The sequence below is a fragment of the Siniperca chuatsi genome, linkage group LG24, assembly GCF_020085105.1.
Source record: "Siniperca chuatsi isolate FFG_IHB_CAS linkage group LG24, ASM2008510v1, whole genome shotgun sequence".
In the NCBI taxonomy this organism is placed as follows: domain Eukaryota; kingdom Metazoa; phylum Chordata; class Actinopteri; order Centrarchiformes; family Sinipercidae; genus Siniperca; species Siniperca chuatsi.
Window position 1 is genome coordinate 13,540,193 of NC_058065.1, and position 22,442 is coordinate 13,562,634.

Here is a 22,442-nt window from a genome sequence, read left to right on the forward strand (position 1 = left end):
AAAAGGTGTAATAAATTACATTATCTTGGCTTCCCTGTATGCAAATCATGATTCATCAAAATAGAACAGCTCAAAAGTTATTTGAGGCCTTTATTGTCAATTAAGACCCTACCTAGCATGTTTACTTGCAGTGCCACAAATCGGCTCTCCCAGTGGCGGCCCAGTGTCGGCACTCGGCCCTTGGCTTGCTGCTGCTGCTGCTGCTGCTGCTGCTGTCGGGCAGCAACGACAGCCGCCGGGTCAGAGTTGAGCAGCTTGAAGTAGTTTTCCAGCACGGAGGCGATTTCCACTTGCCGCTGGTCAGAGCTTGAGGCCAGGAGGCGCTGCACCACCTCCCGCAGGCAGCCCAGAGTCAGCAGCGCCTTACGGTCGGGGGCCTCACTGTCCCAGTCCTCGCCCTCATCTGAAGAGCAGCTACCCATGGAGCAGTCAGCCAGCACCCGCATCAACACCTCCATTGTGGCTGGAGAGATGGCAAACAGAGCGTTCCTCTGCCAGAGAGGGAGGGATGGAGAAAGGGAAACAAAGTGAGGTTGGAGAGATAGAGAGAAAGGTATAGGGGTTAGTCAAGATATGGAGAACAGAAGACACACCTCCTTGTGACAATTAACAGAAACTGCCCACTATAAATAACAAAAAGCCAGCTAAAATACCCTGTGGCAACAATCAATTAGGAAAAAAATGTTTTCTGACATTTTATTGACTAAATTGTGTAGCTGTCACAGTCTGAACTGCAGATTGTGCGACACTGTTGGTCGCGGAAAGACATTCACATGCACATATCCACTGATGCTCTATTATTGTATCTTTTACCATGATAAAATTATATGCCATACAAAACAGCTGTAAAAAAAGACTTGAATGAATTACTCATTGGGTCCAATACATTGTCAATATGTATTGTCGTTTAATGAATACTAGACTTTAATGTCCATGTATTGTGGTCCAAGAAAAAGAAAGCCTTGGTGAGCAGTTTTCATTGGAATGAATGTATGTGGTGCCATCTTGAAACACTCTTCAAACACATCCATGGCCAGCAAGAGGAGATAAGGACACATTGGTTATAAAGGGGATCAAGCCTGTGCCAGTTCAAATATTCTGTGACCTCCAGGCCATCCAGGGGCTTACCTGATCACCAGCTACTATGGCTCCAAACAGGTGCAGCAGGCAGCATTTCAGACTCTCCTTCAGGTGCTCGCTCTCCTGGAAGCACTCTAGAACGAGGGCGCACACACACACACACACAAACACACCCTCCATTAGTTTGATCAGTGAGCGTGATGTCAGCTACACAAATACAACACAACTACAAAACAAAATTATAGCTCACAGCAAAACAGTTGAAGTTCCTGTATTTTTGTCTCTAATCAAAACACTGATGAATGCACACACAGACACGCCTTTATCTTTTCTGACTCTTTCATGAACACACACTCACAAAACAAAGCTCAATGAAATCTGCAAACCAGATAAGATAGGAACGCAATTAGCACACACCGGCATGTGGGAGTCCTACTAGTAACCTCTGGGTCATGTCAACACGTCTGACTGGGGAGAAGAAGTGTGACATCTTGGCTCTGTTTCCTTTATCCCAATCATGTACAACTAAATTACATTCTACGATCACTGAACCACAATATTATCCAATTGAGCTTAATATATTGTATAAATGAGCTTAATAAACTGAGCTTTTTTCTTTATCAAAAGTCTTCTTACAGTATTCCCACAAACTTGTTCTTTGCACATAACACATACAAGCATGAACACACACACACACACACACACACAGTCTGGCAGGGCCTTATGTGTTATCTTTGGTGCCAAACCACAGCAATCACACACAAAACACAGGACAGATGGGAGTATTTGTTCAAAATGGCCGCCAGCATAGCTGAAGTGGCTTGACAGACACCATTCACTATCAGTCATCTCAGCGCCTGGCAAACAGAACACGGACACAAAGAGTGGATTCAACTAGACCCAGAGCGGAAAGAAGAGAACGCAGAGGGAGAGAGAGTGATGGCATGGGAGCTCTTAGAAAAAAAGATGGTAGAGCAGAGTAGAAGAGAAAAGAAGAGAATTATGTTCTGTGATCACAAGCTGGCTTTTTTATGATGCAGAGGATTGCTTCCTCATCCACACCCACAGAGGCTATTGAAGCAGGAGATGCAAAGTATGGACCATACACAGCAAGCACTGTAATATTGCTACATGCCAAGTGTTTTTTGTTTTTTAGGACAGGTTAACTGAAAGTACCATGTACAGTTGATGTTTATGCCTCAGTCTAACTATTTTAATACAATAGTTTAAGATTGTATCCAGAATTCTACTAGCCTTGTGTTGCACACGGAAAGAGAGTAGGACTGAGAAGTAGAATGAAAAATGAGAGACTTACGGTAAAAGAAAGGAACAAACTCAACAGTGAGCGGAGCTGCCTTGTACTTCTGTCTGCTCCTCTCTACTGTACCCAGCTGCTCCCTGGAAAAAAAACCCACTTACAGTTCAGGAAGGACATGAGTATGAAACCAAGCAAGCATGCAATACACACAGGATGGGCAACACTGAATTCTTCTGAATTTGAGGTCTTAATCAGTTTTGCAACCATGGCAGGCTGTTTGGCTAGCACAGCATCTTTTGTGAGAGCTGCTGGGTTCTCTATCCCCAAGTTACTTACTCAGCTGGTTAACACTGTCTCGTCTCTACAGGGACCCTTCCCAGACACATACAGTACTTTATAGGGTACATTATTTTGTTGTCTTGCTAGCACATCATTCCTATTTGGCAGCATATATCAACACTAGGCCAGGATGTTGGAAAATTGTGGCTGAGGGCTGATAAGCGTGAGTTGAAACCAAGCAAGTTTGAAACAGTTTAACTTCCGAGCTTTTACTCCTTCAGCTTAGTCCATTTAGGACATGATCAGAATTAATTACATAGCTAAACTACAAAGTGTATTTTTTCTTACATCTAGTTTAGCATTCAGTGTTCAAATAAGTTTTCTATTATAAAAACACTTTGACTGCCAACATAAACATTTAAGTGAAAAGTTAGCTTTATTGTTGTTACGTTATTGTAAAGCAATGCCAAGCTAGCTGCTGGATGTTGTTACCCGCAGGTTCGATGCCTCCAGTTGCGGTACGGGTCGTAGAGGCTCTCGCAGAAAGCCAGCGCATGACGGACGAACTCCTCTGCCTGACTCTGGTCTGCCATCTCCTTCTCTTTGGTCTTGCTCTTCAGCTGGAACACCACACACACAGACCCACTTCACACCTGCTATTATGTGTCTCATTCAGACTATTTCTATAATCCATTCAACATACAGTTCAGGTGAGTAAAAGTTTAAGTTAAAAAATGTGTCTCTATTGATTTCTTTTTCTGTTTCCAAATAGCAGAATGGCACAGATGTCACTTAAACATTTATATTCCTCCTATTCCTACTATTTAATAAGTAAATTGAAATGTTTCTTTTTGTTCATCCAATGTATTGGGGGCCATGTTTTACCGAGCAGATAGAAACAGAAAGATTAGAGCAAATACAAAGGGAGGAGTCAGACCTGCTGAATATAGAGTGTTGTCATGTTGATGATGTGATTGATATAAGAGCAAGTCCCAATCTCCTCCACGTTGGACAGGTTCCTTTCAGAAACATCCAATCATGCACACACACACACACAGAACAAGTTGACCATTAGTTTATCAATTACTTACTTAGGAGTAACCAGTTATTCCATGCTAAGCTATTGAGGAAAAATGTAAGCAATAACCCAAAAGCATACTACCATACTACAATATAGCACAAAATAATCTATGAAAAACACAGGATTCATAGGTCACAATCTTTTCTTTTCTCCTGTAAAGTAGCTATTTGTGTATGTTAACTGTCCAGACCTGCAGATGATGATAAGGAACTTGAGCAGCAGCAGAGCCAGGTTTTGCTGCTCAGGCTCCAGGCCGTCGGAGGCTTTCTGGACGCACTGCAGCAGCTGGTGGCGCAAAACCTGCAGGATGTTGTCTGGGAGGAGCGTCAACACCGGGGGAACCTCCTCTGGCCTGGAGACACAGAAGAATCACAACCAAAAGAAGCAGGATGAATAGGAATCTCCATTAGATAGGTTGCTTATATACCAGGCTTAGGAGGTTAATGTCAAAATTGGCCAAGTGAACATGGACACTTTACATGTAGTCTTTTATCATGGAGGTTTATCATGGAGATGTCACTGCAGTATATACAAGGGCAAGGAGCAGACCGTTCTGCATTCATTCAATCACACACACATGCCTGGTGCATTCAGGCATTAATTCCTAGGAAAAACAGCATGTGTGCTGCACCGCTCATATGAGAGGCTGAGAGCGCAGCCAAACCCATGCAATGAGTGTCGCTGGGAAAGCAGGACAGATGTGGCAGCTGCAGAGGAAGGGAAGGAGGAGGGGAGGGAAGAAAATGGAGAGAAGACAGAGAACAATAGGCAAAGAGACAGCGGAGGGAGGAGGATGAAGGAAGGAGTCAGAGTAAATCAGAAGGATGGGAGAAAAAAGAAATGACAGAGAGAGGGAGAGATAAAAAGTTCAACAAATAGAATTTAACCACTCATATTCCTCCACCTCACTCCACCCTTTCACATGGCCCTCCCTCTATTATAAAATGTGACTGACTTCCCGGGGCTTCATCTGATAACAACCGCCAGCAAAGCCAAGGTATCAACAAATTTCATCTATTTCTGCATGCTCTAAAATACTGGATACAGACTTTCACATGTGTATTCCAGCACTGAGGGGCTCTCACATTAACCTGCATCATATGTTCATGTCAACACCAATCAGAGCATCACCTGCAACAAAATGTGACCGCTCTGCACAAAAGCATCTGGTGCGGCCGTGCTATTTTGGGTTGTGCTGTGGTAGGCTGCACAGTATGTGGTCACGCTGTGGATGACGCATACAAGAAGAGGTAGTTCTGATCCCACTCGCGACGACCTAATGCAGAAAACTGCATTGGTGTATTGTTAAATATAATAATAGGGAGCGTAGGATAGTCAGCGTAATTGTGCAGGACTAAACTGCAAAAATCAGATGCCGCCCTGGGTTGGTGTAGGGTACTTGGACCTCAGGGGGTACTTCTGTAGTTGTCAAGGGGTACCTGAAAAAGTAATTAACTCAACAAACTCAACTAAAAAAATTAATTTGTGATTAAAAATATATCCACATATCTGTGTTAAGGAGGAGAATAAACATCCAATTCAAATCAACCTTGGTTGTAAAACATTAACACGTGTTGTAATAGAGTGTGTGAAAACTAGTAACAAAGCAAGCAGAGAAATTTAAATAGCTAAAAGTAATGGATAATTAGTTAAAATAGAAAAATAAAAGTAATGGATAAGTGGTTAAAATAGAAAATTAAAAGTAATGGATAAATAGTTGAAATCATTAGCTAAACCAAATTGATAAACAGTTTTGAAATAGCTAAAAGTGTGGATAGACAGTGGAAATAGTTAGCTAAAGGTAATGAATAAACAGCTGAAATAGTTAAAGGTAATGGATAAATGGTTGAAACCATATGGTAGTACAAATGCCAACAGACCAAAGCCACCTGAAACAGTGATGTGTATGAAAAAAATATTGTAACAATATCCACTTTTATCTAGTTAATAATAGTTAAATGACATCCAGCTTATTGACCCTGCACCGGTGGTTCGGAACCACCGGTGCAGGGTCTGCACCTAATACAGTGCACCATCAAATCCAACTCGACCACTTATTGTTCAGTTTTTTATTTCACCAGTAAGCCCCATCAAACATTTCCCCCATGAAGAAGTGCCATATATGAGTTTTTCTTGGGATAAATTATCTTGCACACACAAAGTGATGTATTTTATATTTCCAGTTAGTTTTAGATAAACAGAAGAAGAACAGGGTATTCAGCGTGATCAGTGGTAGCTTTTTTACTACTACTTTAACTATTAAATGTATAAATATGTTTGTTATCATCAAAATGGGCTTCAAGTGATTATGATAGCAGTTTGCCACAAGTTACCTTGAAGGTGGCTTTTCGAAGTCCACATCCAGGCATCGCTCATAGGAGCTGATGAAAATCTCCAGCCATAGCTTTAAGTAGTCTGGATCCCTCTGAGAAATGAAAAGACAGAGAAAGAAAGAAGGGAGGTGAATAAAGATGGAAAGAAAGAAAGGAATATAGTTAGTGGTCTTTGCTGACAAAAGCTGTCTTGGTTATAATACATAAATAGCAGGCAGCTGACAGGACTTGTCTACAATTTGATTCCATTTATTGTGTGTATGTGTGTCTTCTGTGACTTCTATAGCCAGACAACAATAGGCCGCAAACTTTTTTGTATTCTCTTAATTCATGATAATGACAACGCAAGGCAATGTTTTCATTTCCTCGAGGACTGAAATACTTTTACAAAAATCAATTAAATCAGGCCTTTTCACTTTTTGTTTGACAGCAACCAGCCAAATCAAGTTGAAAAACTACAAAAATCTGATTATATGAAGCAACATTAAAAGAACAAGAGAACAAAATGCAGTGTATGCTGTACATAACTTAAAAAATAGATATAGTGGTTTGTGACGCTGCTATCGTAGCATGTCAAACACATGAGAGCAGGAATGTCTCAGGTGAGCATGAGTGTGTATATTATCTTTTTAGGGTGCGGAAGCTAAAACATGCACCTGTTGGAGTGAAACAACAGGACTGGCTGCATTCTGAGGGGGAGATACTAACAGCCAACTGATCGACATTTCCTAAATTCCTGGAACAATGCCCAGAGAGGCAACTTCAGCCACAGAGGAAGGCTGGCCTGGCTCGGCCTGCTAGGTCACAGTAGAGTTCCTGGCGTAAAATCCCCTCAGCCCACAGGAACAAACACAGAACACCACACGACAAAACTACAAAACCATAGACTCAAAAAAGTCTCATAATACTAATTACCTGTTACTTATTACTACTGGGAGCATTAGCTCTTATATATCTAAATTAAAATTACAAATAGTGTAGAGTAGTGTCAGTTTTTATCGTTGATAACCATTACATTTACATTTATCAAGTCAAACCACCATCACTAATGGATTTGACCCAGGGACACTGAACAGATGGCCTAAAGCAACACATAGACTGCAACAACTTTCACTGGATAGTCTTGTTTTATGCAACCAAAGACTTATCTCATCAGAATAAGGTGAAAGATGCTATAACCACCTAGTAATTCTACACAGAGGAGCTTTGAGGGGAGAGCTTCAGGTATTATGATGACAGCAAACTGAGAGATAGGGGGATCATAAAGTTTCTGGATTATAAAACTACTAACTATGGTGTGTTCTGCAGCAGTTACATCTACAGCAAAGGTGGAACTGTCACTGGACACGTGGATGGCCCAGTACAGCTTGGAAAGCGTCCTTAATTCATCATACAGGAGTAATCACTTGCTCAGACCCCCCAGCAGATCCTGTCAAAGGGACTTTGGGCCATCTGGAGGGTGCGAGTGAGCAATCTAGGTCAAGGACGGCTGAGTAGGCCATTAATTTAGATAATAATTTAGAGGTATCCTGTCATGAACTGAAGTGTTGGACAATTGGGAAAAAAAAGTCAGGATTCACTCTCTGGGGAACTGTTTGTCTAAAGTAAATTTCATAGCTGTACATCCAATATGGTGGACCAAAGTGTGAGACCAACTGACATTGTAGAACCACACCGTTAGCATGGCTAAAAGAAAAACACTAGATTTTTCTTTTTTTGAAACAAAAATCTAATTAGAATCAATTCAGGCCAAGGGATCCATAGCCAGTCTCATATTAATCAATAATACCATTAATGTGTAATTGAACAAGCTGTATCATATCTGTCACATCAGAGGCGAATGACAATAACTTGCTGTAGACTAAAGAGTCTGCAGCCATGCTAGCAGCTCTGTGAGGCTGTACTTAGGCACAGCAGTGCTTTGAGGTAATGCTAACATGCTAATGCTTGCATAATGCTAGCATGTTGATGTTTAGCAGGTGGAATGTTTACCATGTTCCCCATCTTAGTTTAGAGTGCTAACATTTGCTAATTTGTACTAAACACAAAGTACAGCTGAGGCTGATGGGAACGTCATTAGCTTTGCAGGTATTTGGTCGTAAACCACAGCACTGGCAGTAGATAAAAAGTCAGGAGCAATCAATCCGGTAGTTGTCGAGATATTTCAAAATAAAAACCAAAAATGTCAACCTCATGGTGGTGCTAGAGGAAAACTCAGGGGATCATCAAAGTCATTAGAATACATCCTCTGGGGACCATGAATGTCTGTACAAAAATTCATGGCAATCCATCCAATAGTTATAGTCGAAATATTTCAGTATAGACCAAAGTGGTAAAGTGATTGACAGAACATTGCCATGCCTAGAGCCATGCAGCTAGCAAGCCTTAATAGGTAAATACTACTACTAACTAAACTTTAGACAATTCATGACAAAGTTGTTTTCCCAATTTGTGCCTGTTCAAGCCACGAGGGAATATATGGATTTTGAAGCAACATCATGCAGTTCTCCTCCCTCTCCTCATTTCCGGTCACAGTTGTTGAGGTTTGTGCCCTACATTTTGTCACTCATCTTTAAGAGCAGTCTACTTTGAAACAGAAAATACCTCCGCGGCTAAGATAACCAGCATATATATCCATTAAGCTACCCCGGTAAACAAAGAAACAGATGGAGAAGGAGAACATAATGCAAAAAAAATAAAATAAAAGAACACTGCACTACTGCTCACCAGGTCTTTTGTGACTGGACTTTTCTTAGCAAATTTTTTAATCACTGTTGCTATGACTTTTCCTGCACTGAAGCTATCTCCACCTGGATACTGCAAAATATCCCATGATGCCAATTTCAGACAAACAGGAAGACTGACACATGAACATGGGGCCACAGACAATTCACAAACCAATTTATACAATTTCATATGGAGCTATTACTTTCATATGGAAGAATTTGCAGATTAGAGCTTAAAAAACTGAAGAAAAAACCCAACAACTGGAAAAATGAGGTTTTCTCAGGATAGCAGTGCCATCTGGCTAAAGAGTGGGAGAGGGGCTGAAAGGCTGACTGCTTCTGTCTGCGTGTCAAAGTGGGAATCAGCCAGAACGAAGCAGGAAGCCAGCTCTGTGCAATGCCTATGAAGTCATCAGAACAATCCTGCGATGCTGGTCTCTGAGTGTGTGCATGTGAGAGAGAGAGAGAGAGAGAGAGAGAGAGAGAGAGAGAGAGAGACAGGGATGAGAGAAAGAAGAAAAGAAGGAGAGACATCTGAATGGAGTCAGCAACAGCCACGTGTGAATAATATGTTCTGTTGAGAGAACATGGCATGCCGCCTGCGTGCTTCTTTTCCTGTGTTACCTTAACTGCATGAATCACTGAGAATAGTGAGAAAAACACATTTGTGCCTACTGTTCTTTAACTTAAGCAATAAATATTGTATTGTCTTTGCGTGCATGTGAATATTACTGCCAGAAAATTAGAAGATGATGATTTAAGCAAGCAGCTTCACTCTGAAATCACCGAGCAGTAGCAGCGACTGAATGTGACTGACTGTGTGTGTGTGTGTGTGTGTGTGTGTGTGTAGTGTGCGTGGGTGTGTGTGCCTGAAAGAATGTCCTCTTTTAGGCAGCAGCTTGGGAGCACAGATGCCCATTGAGGGTTTGGACTGTGGCAGGCAGGGACACACCCTGCTCTACATGGCTCTGTTTATCCTCGGCCTTCATCACTGGCCTGACACACACACACATAATGATCTAGACCTACAAGTAGGAATCCAAACTCAACAGTAGTCAGCTTGTCCCAACTCTAACAACCATCTTGTGTCATGTGATATCATATCATTCCGAATAATAACATGTTCCCAGCATTGGATGCTTCATAGCAACTGATAACAGATAAGGGGTTGAACTTTCAGACAATGTCCCTTTAAATAGGTGGAAAAAGTGATACAACCATTTAACACATAAAATTGTTATATGTCAACAATTTGACCAGATATGTACTCAAGTAATTAAAAAAAAAATTCTGTTAAAAAAGAGATAATCCACAACATTTTCATATACTGTAAATAAATGTTCATTTGGGAAAAAAATCACTGGCTAATTAAGAAGTGATTTAATCATCAAGTTCAAGAAAGCTTTTATATTTGCTGTTAGGTCTGCAACTTATTTTCATTATTGATTAATCTGCCAATTATTTTCTCGATTAATTGTCTATAAAATGTTGATGAAAATAGTGATAAATGCCCATTATAATTTTCCACAGCCCAAGGTGATGTATTTAGATCGCTTGTTTTATTCAACCAACAGCCCAAAAACCAAATTTATTTATTTTGCTATCATATATGACAAAGAAAATCAAATCAAACCCTGACATTTGAGAAGCTGGAATCAGCAAATGTTTGGCTTTTTGCTTGAAAAATGACTAAACCGATTAATCGACTATCAAAATTTATTCTGATTAATTTTCTGTCGATTGTCTACTGATTGCAGCTCTACATTTTGGTACTTATTTAATGGCAAAAATTCTCGGTTACACAGGAAGCAATGCATTTTAGCTTTATGGAAGCTATTTGTTACTATTAAAAGATACCCTGCAGAGTTTTTGACCACTAGTAGTGCTATGCAGTAATGTTTTTACGAGTGGGACCCCATCTTGTTTGTATTGTGCACCACATGAGGACACACATGCACCTGTGCAAGCATGCGGGCATTGGTTTCAGGTTATTCCACTGATCAACAGTTGGTGGCTTTCCTGCACTAACAAAAGATAATGAAGAAGAAGACCGCTAGCAAGCAAACAAGGATGTAAACAAAGCAGAAGTACTTTTTTTTTTATTTTCTTTATAAAGAAATCAGCTTACCAAATGTTTCATGAGGAAGGAAATGCACTCAACATGTTTGTTAGACCTCAAGCATACACAATGCATTTTGGTGAAAAACACTAATTGTAAAAAGAACCTTTGTTTATGTACTCTGTAACCCCACATTGCACCTTTAAGTTAATGGAATATAATAAAATAAATTGCTAAAAAGACAATTTAACCACCTATAAAAACAGCGCAAACTACAGAACTTCAGTCAGACTATTTCAAAATAAAGTCAGAGAAAGAAGAAGCCAAAGGCAAGTGAAGCAAAAACCACATAATACTGAAGTCAGCCAAGTTATAAACACATAAAATAAAAACAAGAATTACTAGTCTAATAAAACAATTATGACAAAAATATAAAAAACCCTTAGGCTAAATATGTCATTATTTTCTGTGGCAACTCAACACCAACAGCTTTGGTTGCATTTTCATCTAATTTAGATAAAGGACACCAATACATTAAAACTTCTTTTTATATCTATTATCAGTTGCTCTATGCTCTTATGCAGAGCAGCTACACAGTCTCCAGCTCAGCAAGTGCTCCGCCCCTCCAGACAGGCGCGGTCAGCCGGCTAGTCGGGTGGCTGCTTGCTTAGTTTGGGTCTGGTTTGGTGGAAGTGGCATGGAGTCGCTGAAACCACAATGTTTAAAGGTCCCCTCCCTGTAGGTATATAACCCTGTAGTCATTCTGTTTCTGCACCATCACAGCCCAACATCACTGCCACTGGCCATGACGTCACTGCCAGGGGTGTATTTAAAGAGGCTGGTGGGCGGGGTTAAAACCACATGAAGCATGTCTGATACACCGTGTCAGTGACATCAGTGTTATTCCAGAGATATTCATAGCACAGAGGAAAATGAGAAGCAAGAGTGGAACACAGAATGAAATAAGCGGGCAAAGAGAAAGAAAGCTAGCCTGAGGGAACAAATTTTGCATACCAGCACATAAACCAAAGCCAAAGTGTGTGAGCTTGTGTGACTGTGTGTGGCATGGTGTACGTGTGTGTGTGTGTGTGTGACAACAGAGATTAGACTGTAACAAGCAAACAAGCAGCAAAGCCGGAAAAAGACCTGAGTAATCTACTCAAATATGTGAAACCGCGGCACTTTCTCCTCCTCCATCATCTCCAGCTTAACTGTTTAGTCTTATTTCCCTCCTCATTTCTCTCTTCCTCCCTCTGTTGTCACCCTCTCCCTTCAATCCTCTCACTATTCTTGACTCCCATAAGTGCAGGGGTTTACGCAAATGACGTGGCCGTTTCTCCGATCCAGTCAAAAAGCGGCTCACCGGGCAGGGTAGGGTGGCGTGACATTAGACAGGATGACGGTTCTATGAATCTTAACCAGAAATCCCTGGTTTGTGGACAATTAAAGGGGAGTGAGGATTTCTGCTCTAGAATTAAGATACCGGACTCAGCTTTAAAGCCACTGAAGGGTGAAATGATGCTGCTAGCTGTTGAGGCATGTTCCCTGTGGTTGAGAATTAAAAGGGCTTTTCTGCAGCAGACAAAGGCATTATTCAGAAGTCTGCTAAACCCTTCACTTTCTCTGACAAGCCCTTCTGGATAATATACTGGTGAAAGAGGAGAGCCACTGCAGCGCTGTGATGTTGCCACTGTATACCAGCGGCAACAAGCGGCTCCGTGTGCTCAGGGGACAACACTGGCACGAACCAATGACAGGCAGCCACTATAAGAGGATGGCTGGTTACGTAACGGTCTTAGCGTCATCTGTGACCTCTCAGCCCTCTACAACTCAGAGAAGCAAGATGGAGTCAGCCTCTGCAACTACTGCAGATTCTCATTATAATTGCTAAAATGTATACATTATAAACCCTTTGATGGCTTCAGACATCTACTAATACACAGAATCCTCCCCTGTGCTATTTATAAGCCCCTACTGTGTGTAGAAACCTGCACGGGTCTCCAGAGTTTCTGGGTGTGATGATCCTACCATTTTAAAGGGTATACCAACATATTTTAAACAATTACTATAACATGAAATAACAATATGCATCTACCAATCCAAGCCCGCTTTAAATGACAGACCAATTACAGATATTGTGGTGGATTGTTCTGCAGTCTGGTCAGAAGCGAAAATTGGGTATAAGCTTCATACTTAAAAATACTATACTCATTTTCAAATGGTAAATATTACTCTAAAATACTGTTCACTGTGCTTGAAGGCATAAATGCATCCTGCTGCCATTAGTACTCACCAGAGCACATATTAATCCATGGCTGAAAATGGTCCCCAACAAATGCACTGTTAACTCCTGTTAAAGTTACGTTTGCTAAAAACTACAGTGCCCAGCTGTTTTGAGTAAGGAAGTTGTAAAATACTGAGAGACGGACTCACACCTTCAATGGATTTGTTGACGGTAACAAAGTATAGAATATCCTAAGTATGTGCATGTGTGGTTAAGAATGGAAAGGGTAATCATGATCAAAGTCTTGAAAACTTAAAAAAAACTTGATATCATCGAGTTGCTTAGACAGTTAGTTCCCACACAGTGCAGCATCGAATGCGACGAATTTGCGTCCTTTAAAAAAAAATAAAATTAATGGTATTAGACTTGAGCTTAAACCTGAGCCAAACTATCCCCTATTAACCTTTAACGACTATTTTGATGAATTTTAAATCAGGCTTTCGTGCCAATCACAGCACAGAGATGGCTTTTATAAAGGTTTTAAATTATATTCGTTTTAATAGTGATTTAGGCAAGACATCAATTTAGTGCTTTTAGACCTCCGTGTGGCTTTGATCACAGCATACTTTTGCAAAGACTGGAACACTGGGTTGGTTTTTCTGGAACAATTTAAAAATGGCTGAAATAGGGTTGGGTTCACATTTGAACCGATATCAGTACCGGTACCTAGAATTTGGTACCGGTACCCAATGGTAGCTTTTTTCTGTACTCTCTGTAATAACAAAAATGAGTCCAAACTTTTCAATTTCAACATTGTTTATTTAGAACATTTTACCTCACTGCCTCACTTAAAGTTTAGTCATCCATGGAGATTAAGTTAACTTCTTCCTGCTGGCTGCAGGTGCGCTAACGTTAGCTGCAGTGGGGGCCTTGACTTTCAGACAGCATTTAGATATATTTTGTTTTTGACCAGGTGTTTCCTCAGGTTAGACATGTTGCCCTGGTCAGCTTATGCAGTGAGGGTTTTCTGCCTGGAGTTTTGAAAAATGTAACCACACTTGCAGCCACTTTCAGCTCGCCATTGCCCTGACTCAGCAGCCCTTTGCTTTTTTACACTGAACCAAACAACGCTGGCATAATGCTGCCCCAGTGTGTGATTTAGCAGCAGGGGTGACGTAGTCTCTCTCTCTTTCTCTCTATACTTTACTCTCTTACCAAAATCTGTTCTCAGGTACCGAAATTTGGCACAGACTGATTTAATGTGAATTGGTACTCTGTAGTACCGACGTAATTTGGTCGGTACCCTTAAAAGTACAAGTTCGGTATCCAACCCTAGGCTGAAATCATACATGGAGGGCTGGGATTATTTTGTCGCCATTGGGAGCCATAAATCAAAATGCATGCCTTTAACCTGTGGTGTCCCTCAAGGATCAATTCTCTGCCCTCTTCTTTTCAACCTGTACATGCTCCCACTTGGCCACATTCTTCAGAACAACACCCAAATTTACTAGCTCTCTCACCAAATGACTACTCCCATTGAGTCACTATCCCAATGCATTGAGCAAATAAATGCCTGGATGGATCAAAACTTCTTACAATTAAACAAAAACAAAACAAAGATCATTTTATTTGGCAACAAATATGAAAGGGTTGCTGCTCACCTAAAGGAAAAGGCACTAAATACAAAAGAGCCGGTTAAGAACCTTAGGGTTTTAATTGACTCCGGCCTACGTTTTAACAGTCATGTAAAAGCAATAACAAAATCGTCATTTTATCACCCTAAAAACAGAGCCAAAGTCAGGGACCTCATGACAAAACAAGATCTGGAAAAAATGATTCACGTCTTTATCTTGATTACTGCAATGGACTTCTGACAGGTCTTCCTAAAAAGACCATCAGGCAACTTATCCAAAATTCAGCCGCAGGAGTTCTTACCAAAACCAAAAGGACCCCAGTTCTTAAATCTCTACAATTATTGCCAGTAAGCCACATAATTGATTTTAAAGTCTTATAACTTATTTAGAAATCTTTACATGGAGCTGGCCCTAAATATATAACTGATATGCTTAAGCAATATAACCCTGCAAAAACTCTTAGATCGTTGGGGAGTGGACTGCTAGTGGTGCCCAACAAGAAGCGGCTTTTAGTTATTATGCAGCACAACGCTGGAGCCAACTGCCTGATGGTCTTAGGAATGCCCCATCCACTGAAGTTTTTAAATCCAGGCCGAAAACATTATTGTTCTCAAGCACTTTTAACTCCATTTTTAACTTCTGAACTGTGCTGTTTTTAACTCCTGAATTTTGCTGTCTTTAACTTCTCTGTACAGCACCTTGAATCTACCTCTGTGTATGAAATGTGCTTTATAAATAAAACTGCCTTGCCTTGCCACCAGTCCCCATCAACACACCAACTCCTACACACTCATTTGATGCCACAGCTGCTCACCCAACAATTTCTGACCTCATCATCAATATGCAAACAGCTGCCACTACTGGCTTGAAACAGTCTGAAATTATTATTACAATGTCATTCTAAGACATTAATCAAAGCATCTCACATCTGTTTAAATACAAACCCCACCCCTTCCTCTTTCAGCATTGGGAACTGGGTGACAGTCAGGTGAATAATAATGCCATACAGAGATTAGAAAAGACAGCTGATGTCTAACTGACAGAGCAGGATGAGCTGGTTCTCCCAATGTGACCCTTGGCTGCTTGTATTGTACAAGCTTCTACTGTCAACAATACACCTCTGACTGACTCCTCTTCAGAGAACAGTGCAAGTGTTAACCTCTGACACTAAAGGCAGTCGCTGTTTTGTCAATCATTTAACAGACAGATGGCATGAGGGACCTATGATGAGAACAAGAACAAAACAACCCCCTTCCAAGTCATCTAACTGAATTATATAATCTAGTTTAAAAAGCTATTGGTTGTACTCTATTCTGTTTTGATGCTTAAATAGTCTTCAAAGTGGCTTCAAAGTGGACTTAAGATACCAATATCTGATTATCAATTTAAATTGAGTATATGAAACCCTGGACAATAATTACTAAACACATTAATGCTACATATAACCAAGAAAATGATCACTTAAAAAGGTTGAGGCAATGCTTATTCAGCTGAAACTACAGTTAAAAATGCAACTAGACCACCAATATAGCAGTGACTGATTCTACAATAAGAACACACTATCTATCAAACATACTGTACCTAACCCAAACTAGAGTATTTCCTTGCGCACACAGTAACATAAGAAACTCGTGCTTGGTTGAGACAACAAGAGGCTGGGAGGGGGAGGTTGGACTAAGGTTGGCTGTGAAACAATTAACCCTTTGGTGGGACACAGGGGGTCTCGGGGCTTTCACACCAACATTCTTCATCTGATTTAGGCCACTTGACTGCAGGTTCTCCTTACAGCCAACATATCCTGGCAACCCTCACATACATGCACATATATAGTGCACAGACACCCCGCTAGCCATACCTAACATTACAGCTGCTCGGGGAGAGAGAGACAGGTTGCTGCACATATATCATATATATTTGAATGCTTCTCTCTCAGCGTCTCTTTTGCCTCACGCAAAGAGAAATATTGGCCTGGTGGAACCTGGCTCGTAGCCAAGATGAAATGAAATGATCCTTCCTCGCAGTGTAATGCTTAATCAATGCAAATACACACTCCTGCTTGAACAAATGCAATGTGTATGCTTGCAGCAATTGCTGACATTTTCACAAGTGACTGTGACAAGTGTGTGCGGGCAGCAGTGTGTCTGAATACTTCTGTTATGCACCACAAACACCCACACAACTGGTATTAGATGTTCTATTTGTGTCAGCATTCAAGCTTCCATACTTTACTTCTCAGGGTGAGGACTATTCAATGAGATATCCTAAACTTGCAGAAAACAGCTTTGCTTTTATAGGGTAAATACTTCAGAGAGGGTTGCGTACTGTGTGTATGTTATTGGGAGGGATTACTGTGGGAAATAAGTGTGTGAGTGCAGCTGGGCTCACGTGAGGAGCGGCTCAGGCAGGCTGTTTTGATTGGACGCCAGGACGTGCTCATGCTTTATCGCCAAGTGAATTAAATCTAGCCAGCAGCTGACTCAAGGGATGCTGTCTCTACTAGTGTCATTCATTCATCTCGACTGTAAAAACAAAGCAGTATCCTATATGCGCTGCACTGTTCACTGCAGCAGTGCCCCATCCTACCTGACATGACCACATAGCATCCCTACTAGTGTTGTATATATGTTTAGTCTTCAACTATTGGATGTGTGTTTAGAATTAATGGGGATGGTGTTGACTTTCTGATAAATATCAGATATTATTTATTCAGCACCAATATGATGGACGTTCCTGTCCGACCACACTAAGTTACATTGGTTCTCTGTGAATTAATTATTCATTTATACACCTAATGTGTCCCCTACCAATACATCCTTCAGGATCTGCAAGAAATTTCATTAGTCTGGAGTGGTTTTCGAGTCCTATAATGTTTTATATGCTGTTTCAGAGGCTTTTGCATCCTGAAAAGTGTAATACATGGTATAAAAAGATGCTAAACATTGCCACAAAACAATGACAATCAGTGACTTTGGTTTAAAAATGTCTGTCAGCACATGATTTGAAATCCCAAATTGACTTTACTTACTACTGGCCATAGCCTGCCACTACCGATATGCCAAGAAAGAATAACCTCTTTGCAAGGGAGGAAATGCCATCATACTGTCCATTACTTCACCAAATGACATCTCCCTGGCTGTTCAACAGGAGACAAAACAGCCACAGTGGAGAGTGTTGCGTGCACAGGAATACACCTTACCTTAGTGCAGTAGAGCATCCAGACCTCGTACAGTCTCTCCTTGGATGCCATGGTGCCAGTGAGTGGCACCCTCAGCCTGTACTGTGCACCGAGGTCACTTCCCTGGCTGCTTCATGGTTTTCAGTCAAGAGCTAAACCTCTGCTGCTGGCCTTCAATGCTCAACATCATGACTGTCCAATTCTGGCAAGACGTAACACTCCTTCAAAGATGCGACGATGGTAGACGTGTTGTGGCAGAAACTTTCCAAAAATTATTCCATGGCAGAGGAGAGCTGTGCAGTCCCAGAGAGGACTTGGTGCAACTGGGCCTGTGCTTCCACTTCTTCAGCTCTTCTCGAAGAACCAGAAGATAATTCCCAGCAGTGTTTGCGCTATCAATGATAACAACACAGACAATTACATATCACGGAGGCGGATGTTTTGTCACGGCCTAACGAATGGCGAAACTATTTCACTGCTAGCAGCAACAAAATACCTCCAGTAACGTTACTCCCTGTGCACTTTGAGCTGTCCTGCTGGCTCCAAGCGCAGACAGACTGAGGCGAAGGTGGTTTAAACTACCAGGCAAAACACACACCATTAATAATGTTAATGCTCTACAAATAGCTACAAGCAGACTTGCTCGTCCTGGACAGCTATACAACGCCTTCCGTTATCCTCGGCAAACATTACTGTATCAGTCGACCTTACCTGAACAAGCTAGCTAAAAGCTAGCTGTCAAAAAAGCCTATTTCTATTTTTTTTTTTTTTTTTTTGCCTCCCTTTCTCCTCCTCCTCATGTCACAGAAACGCCTCTCGTCCTCCCAAGTCTGTCCGGCTACAGAAGTCTCATATAAAAAAAGAATAAACATATGAGCACCTGATAAAATGTATCGAAACCGTCGAGAAATTGAAGACCACTCACCTGTGTAACGAAAGGACCAACTGTCACTGACGCCGTCTCGAGTTGTTGTAAATGTGTCAAGTTGCCGACAACAATACAGCGTACACAACCAACAGCAACTTCCTGTCGAAGAACGTTTGGGTTGGTTTTCAAAATAAGAGAGCTCACCCTGAAAGAACAACAGAAAAAATAACTGCACAAATGTAGTTATGACAGAAATTTGTGTTTGTTTTTTTCTACTCTTTCTTTTAAGTTAGTTTGATTACAAAGTGTTATACTGTGCTTGAGAATATTTTCAGAAGATATATTTTCTATCATTAAATGCCTGGCATTTTTCTTCCAACTTGAATCAAAGACAAGTAAATTCTTCTACAGGCCTGCAGTATATGTAATGGTAGATAATAATAATAATAATAATAATAATAATAATAAAACTTTATTTATAGAGCACTTCATCAAAACAAAGTACAATGTGCTTCACAACAAGAGAAATAAAATATCACAGTGAATGACGAAATATAAAGAAATAAAATACATAAAATACACAAAATACACAAAAGCAATAAAATAAACAATAAAATAAACAGCCAGTTCAAGTAAAATCAGGATATGCTTTCAGATAAAAATGTGTTTTGAGAAGAGACTTAAACAAAGACACTGACTCAGACAACCTAATTTCTTCGGGCAGGTTGTTCCAGAGCCTCGGGGCCCTGATGGTAAAAGCTCTGTCCCCTTTAGATTTCATCCTGGACTCAGGAACAGACAGAAGACCCCTGCCCGAAGATCTCAAACTACGTGAAGGTTCATAAGGGATTACAAGGTCTAAAATATAGTCTGGAACCAGGCCATGAAGAGCCTTAAAAGTAATCAACAAGATCTTAAAATCAATCCTAAAACAAACAGGGAGCCAATGTAAAGAGGCTAAAACAGGTGTGATGTGATCGTACCTCTTGGTCCTGGTTAACAGCCTAGCAGCTGAGTTTTGTACAGTTTGCAGTTGTGTCAAAGTTTTTTGATTAAGACAAGTGAACAGGCTGTTACAATAATCGAGGCGTGAGGAGGTAAAAGCATGTACAACAGTTTCTGCATCACTAAGATTTAAAATAGATTGGATTTTCGCAATGTTTCTGAGGTGATAAAAACATGATTGGACAAGCTTAGTGATATGTTGCTCAAAACATAAATTGTTATCAAACAGGACACCAAGATTTCTTGCAACAGGCTAGATGTCATCATTAGTCACAGAAGGGTGTGGCAAGAAAATGGCAAAATACTCTGGCCTTAAGGTTGATAATGGTAGCCTATATAAAGTAAATCACTTTTTGTGAAGTTGGTTTTGCTGTAAAAGAATATGCTCATTAATCAAAAGCAAAAACAAAAGAATGCAAGATTACTATTATGGTTTTAATAAACCATACTCAGATGGTAATACTTAGGCTATGTGAAATACTTAACCAGTTGCATGTCATCAACTGTATTCTGTATGGGTTATGCACACAGTATAAGACGAACCTTTAATTTGGTAGGCGAACCGGACACACACACAGCTACTGGCACAAAATTACTACCAACCAAGGTAACATATTCTGGCTTAAACTGCAGTGTCAATACAGTATACGTGTTTCTTTATAGCGTATTTAACTTCTTATGAGGAAAAAAAAACATTAACACGTGTAATATTAATAATAATACTCGGTTTGTTTTTTGAAAAATTGCGACAGTCAATCAACTTTACGTTGCCGATGTGGAGCTACGTGGTTGCTAAGGGCTGGGCTTGGTTGCAGAGCTCCATCGGTTTGTTTTGATGTTGTATTGCCATCTAGTGGAGCAGTAGAGAACTGCTATTTATCACTAGAGTAGTGTGAGTGTGTTTCTGCGACGAAATGTTTTCTTTCAAAGGAAAAACGTGGTTTCAGATATCAAAAATAAAGACATATCAGATGAATATATAGTAATACAATTACTGTAGTAGCCTATTCTAAACGAAATGTGGGCAAAAGCAAAAAATCCTTACTTTTTCTGTTCTGCACCAGGCTAAATAGGCTATTGCATAAACACTTTTTTTTTTTAGGTATTTTTGAAAATGTTAGGCCTTTATTAGTGAAATGGCAGTAGACATCCCAGGAAATGAGAGGAGAGAGAGATGAGGAATGACAAAGATCCTGTAACTAAAAGACCTTTCCACTCTCTCACTCTGCAGTTGCAACAGAGCACCAATCATGAGAAACATCTGCTGATTGGTTTGAAGGCATCAATTCTACCGAGTTTGTAATGTTATTAGTAAAAGTTATGTAAAAAAAATAAATTAAAAAAAAGATGGCGACTGGGCCAGTATTCATAAAATGCCAAAATACATTTTCCTTGTAACCATGGAGACGATGGAACTATTAGGAGAACTATTAAAAGGAAACGTCAGGACGGACAGCCGAGTTGACTTGTTTTGATGATTAAAACTTGACTTAAAATGTATCCGGAGCTGTTGAACTCTTATAGTCAAAGTGTATCTCCTGTGTGAACTAAATTTTCAGATATTCCTTAAAACGCACCATCAGATGCGTGTCATTATGTGTTATGCGTTTCAGCGCAAGACACAAATTGAGCTACAAGTTTAATTGGCTCTAACCTTATAACTGTTGTGTCTAATTAGCACACTTATCAGTTTATCGTCATTCATATCATCATTTAGCTGCACTTATAGGCCTATTAGTAATGTCATAACGCTGAAATATATTTTCGTTCTGAGAATATTTTTGTGGATCTATTATCTATTATATCAATAAAGTCATGTGACTGACCATTAGTTTAGTTTAGTTTATTTGAAACAAGTAAAAATACAATAGTAAAAAAGGAAGTACTAGCGTATAAGACAGTTGTCAGGGTCTCTGTTACTAATTAACTGCAATAAGATGTGCTGATGCAGAATTATGGCTAATTATTTTTGACGGTGGTGAGTCCAGGAAAAAGATACATTTGTAGATGTGGAACTGTGTTATGCAAACATGGCTTAAAATGACTAATTTCTCACTCACAAAACTCAAAAACATATCTAAAAATAAACAATTGCAATAACTTGGTTTGATAAGTATACACCCCCTTTACTGAAGCATCATGACAACTATCTCAGGGATAACTAAATGCCTTCAACATCATTCAATGACCCAATGTCCAACAGCAGTTTACCATGGTCCCTCTGTTTGGAAGTACAGCAGCATGGGCTCCAAAGATCTCCCAAAACAAGTCTGCGACAAAGTTGTGGAAAGATACACATCAGGCGAGGGATATAAAAAGATTTCCAAGGCTTTGAAGATACCTCGAAGCACTGCTAAGGCCATCATTAAAAAGTGGAATGTGTATGACACCACCCAGGCTACCAAAATCAGGGCGTCAACTAGATAACCAGGAGAGAAGACATTTGGTGAGAGGCTACGCGGAATCAAATGGCAACCTTGAAAGACCTACAGGGTTTTATGGCCAACAGATGGCAACATGTGCATCACACAACAATATCAAAGATATTGGACACATCTGGCCTGTATGGGAGGGTGGCAAGAAACAAGCCATTTCTGAAAAAGGAATCTGGAAGCCCATTTGAAGTTTACAGAGAGACACCTTGAGGATCCTCCAACAAACTGGCTGAAAAGTTTGTGGTCTGATGAAACCTAAATAGAACTTTTTGGCATACATGCCAA

The 22,442-nt window shown here is 40.3% G+C and overlaps 1 protein-coding gene across 3 annotated transcripts in view; it reads right to left on the reverse strand.

Annotated features, from left to right (window-relative positions):
• The window catches only part of nbeal1 (neurobeachin-like 1), a 53,904-nt gene extending 34,982 nt beyond the window's left edge, over positions 1–18,922 (reverse strand). For 2 of the 3 annotated variants that reach the window (XM_044188169.1, XM_044188166.1), the window contains exons 1-9: positions 18,775–18,922; positions 17,871–18,241; positions 6,032–6,123; positions 3,889–4,050; positions 3,555–3,636; positions 3,110–3,237; positions 2,396–2,478; positions 1,129–1,214; positions 113–491 (exon numbers count right to left, since the gene is read on the reverse strand). In XM_044188169.1, the coding sequence (XP_044044104.1) occupies positions 113–491; positions 1,129–1,214; positions 2,396–2,478; positions 3,110–3,237; positions 3,555–3,636; positions 3,889–4,050; positions 6,032–6,123; positions 17,871–17,921 (1,063 nt within the window). In that variant the 5' untranslated portion in view covers positions 17,922–18,241; positions 18,775–18,922. The other variant, XM_044188168.1, reaches the window with a different exon arrangement.
• Positions 18,923–22,442: the final 3,520 nt, after the last annotated feature.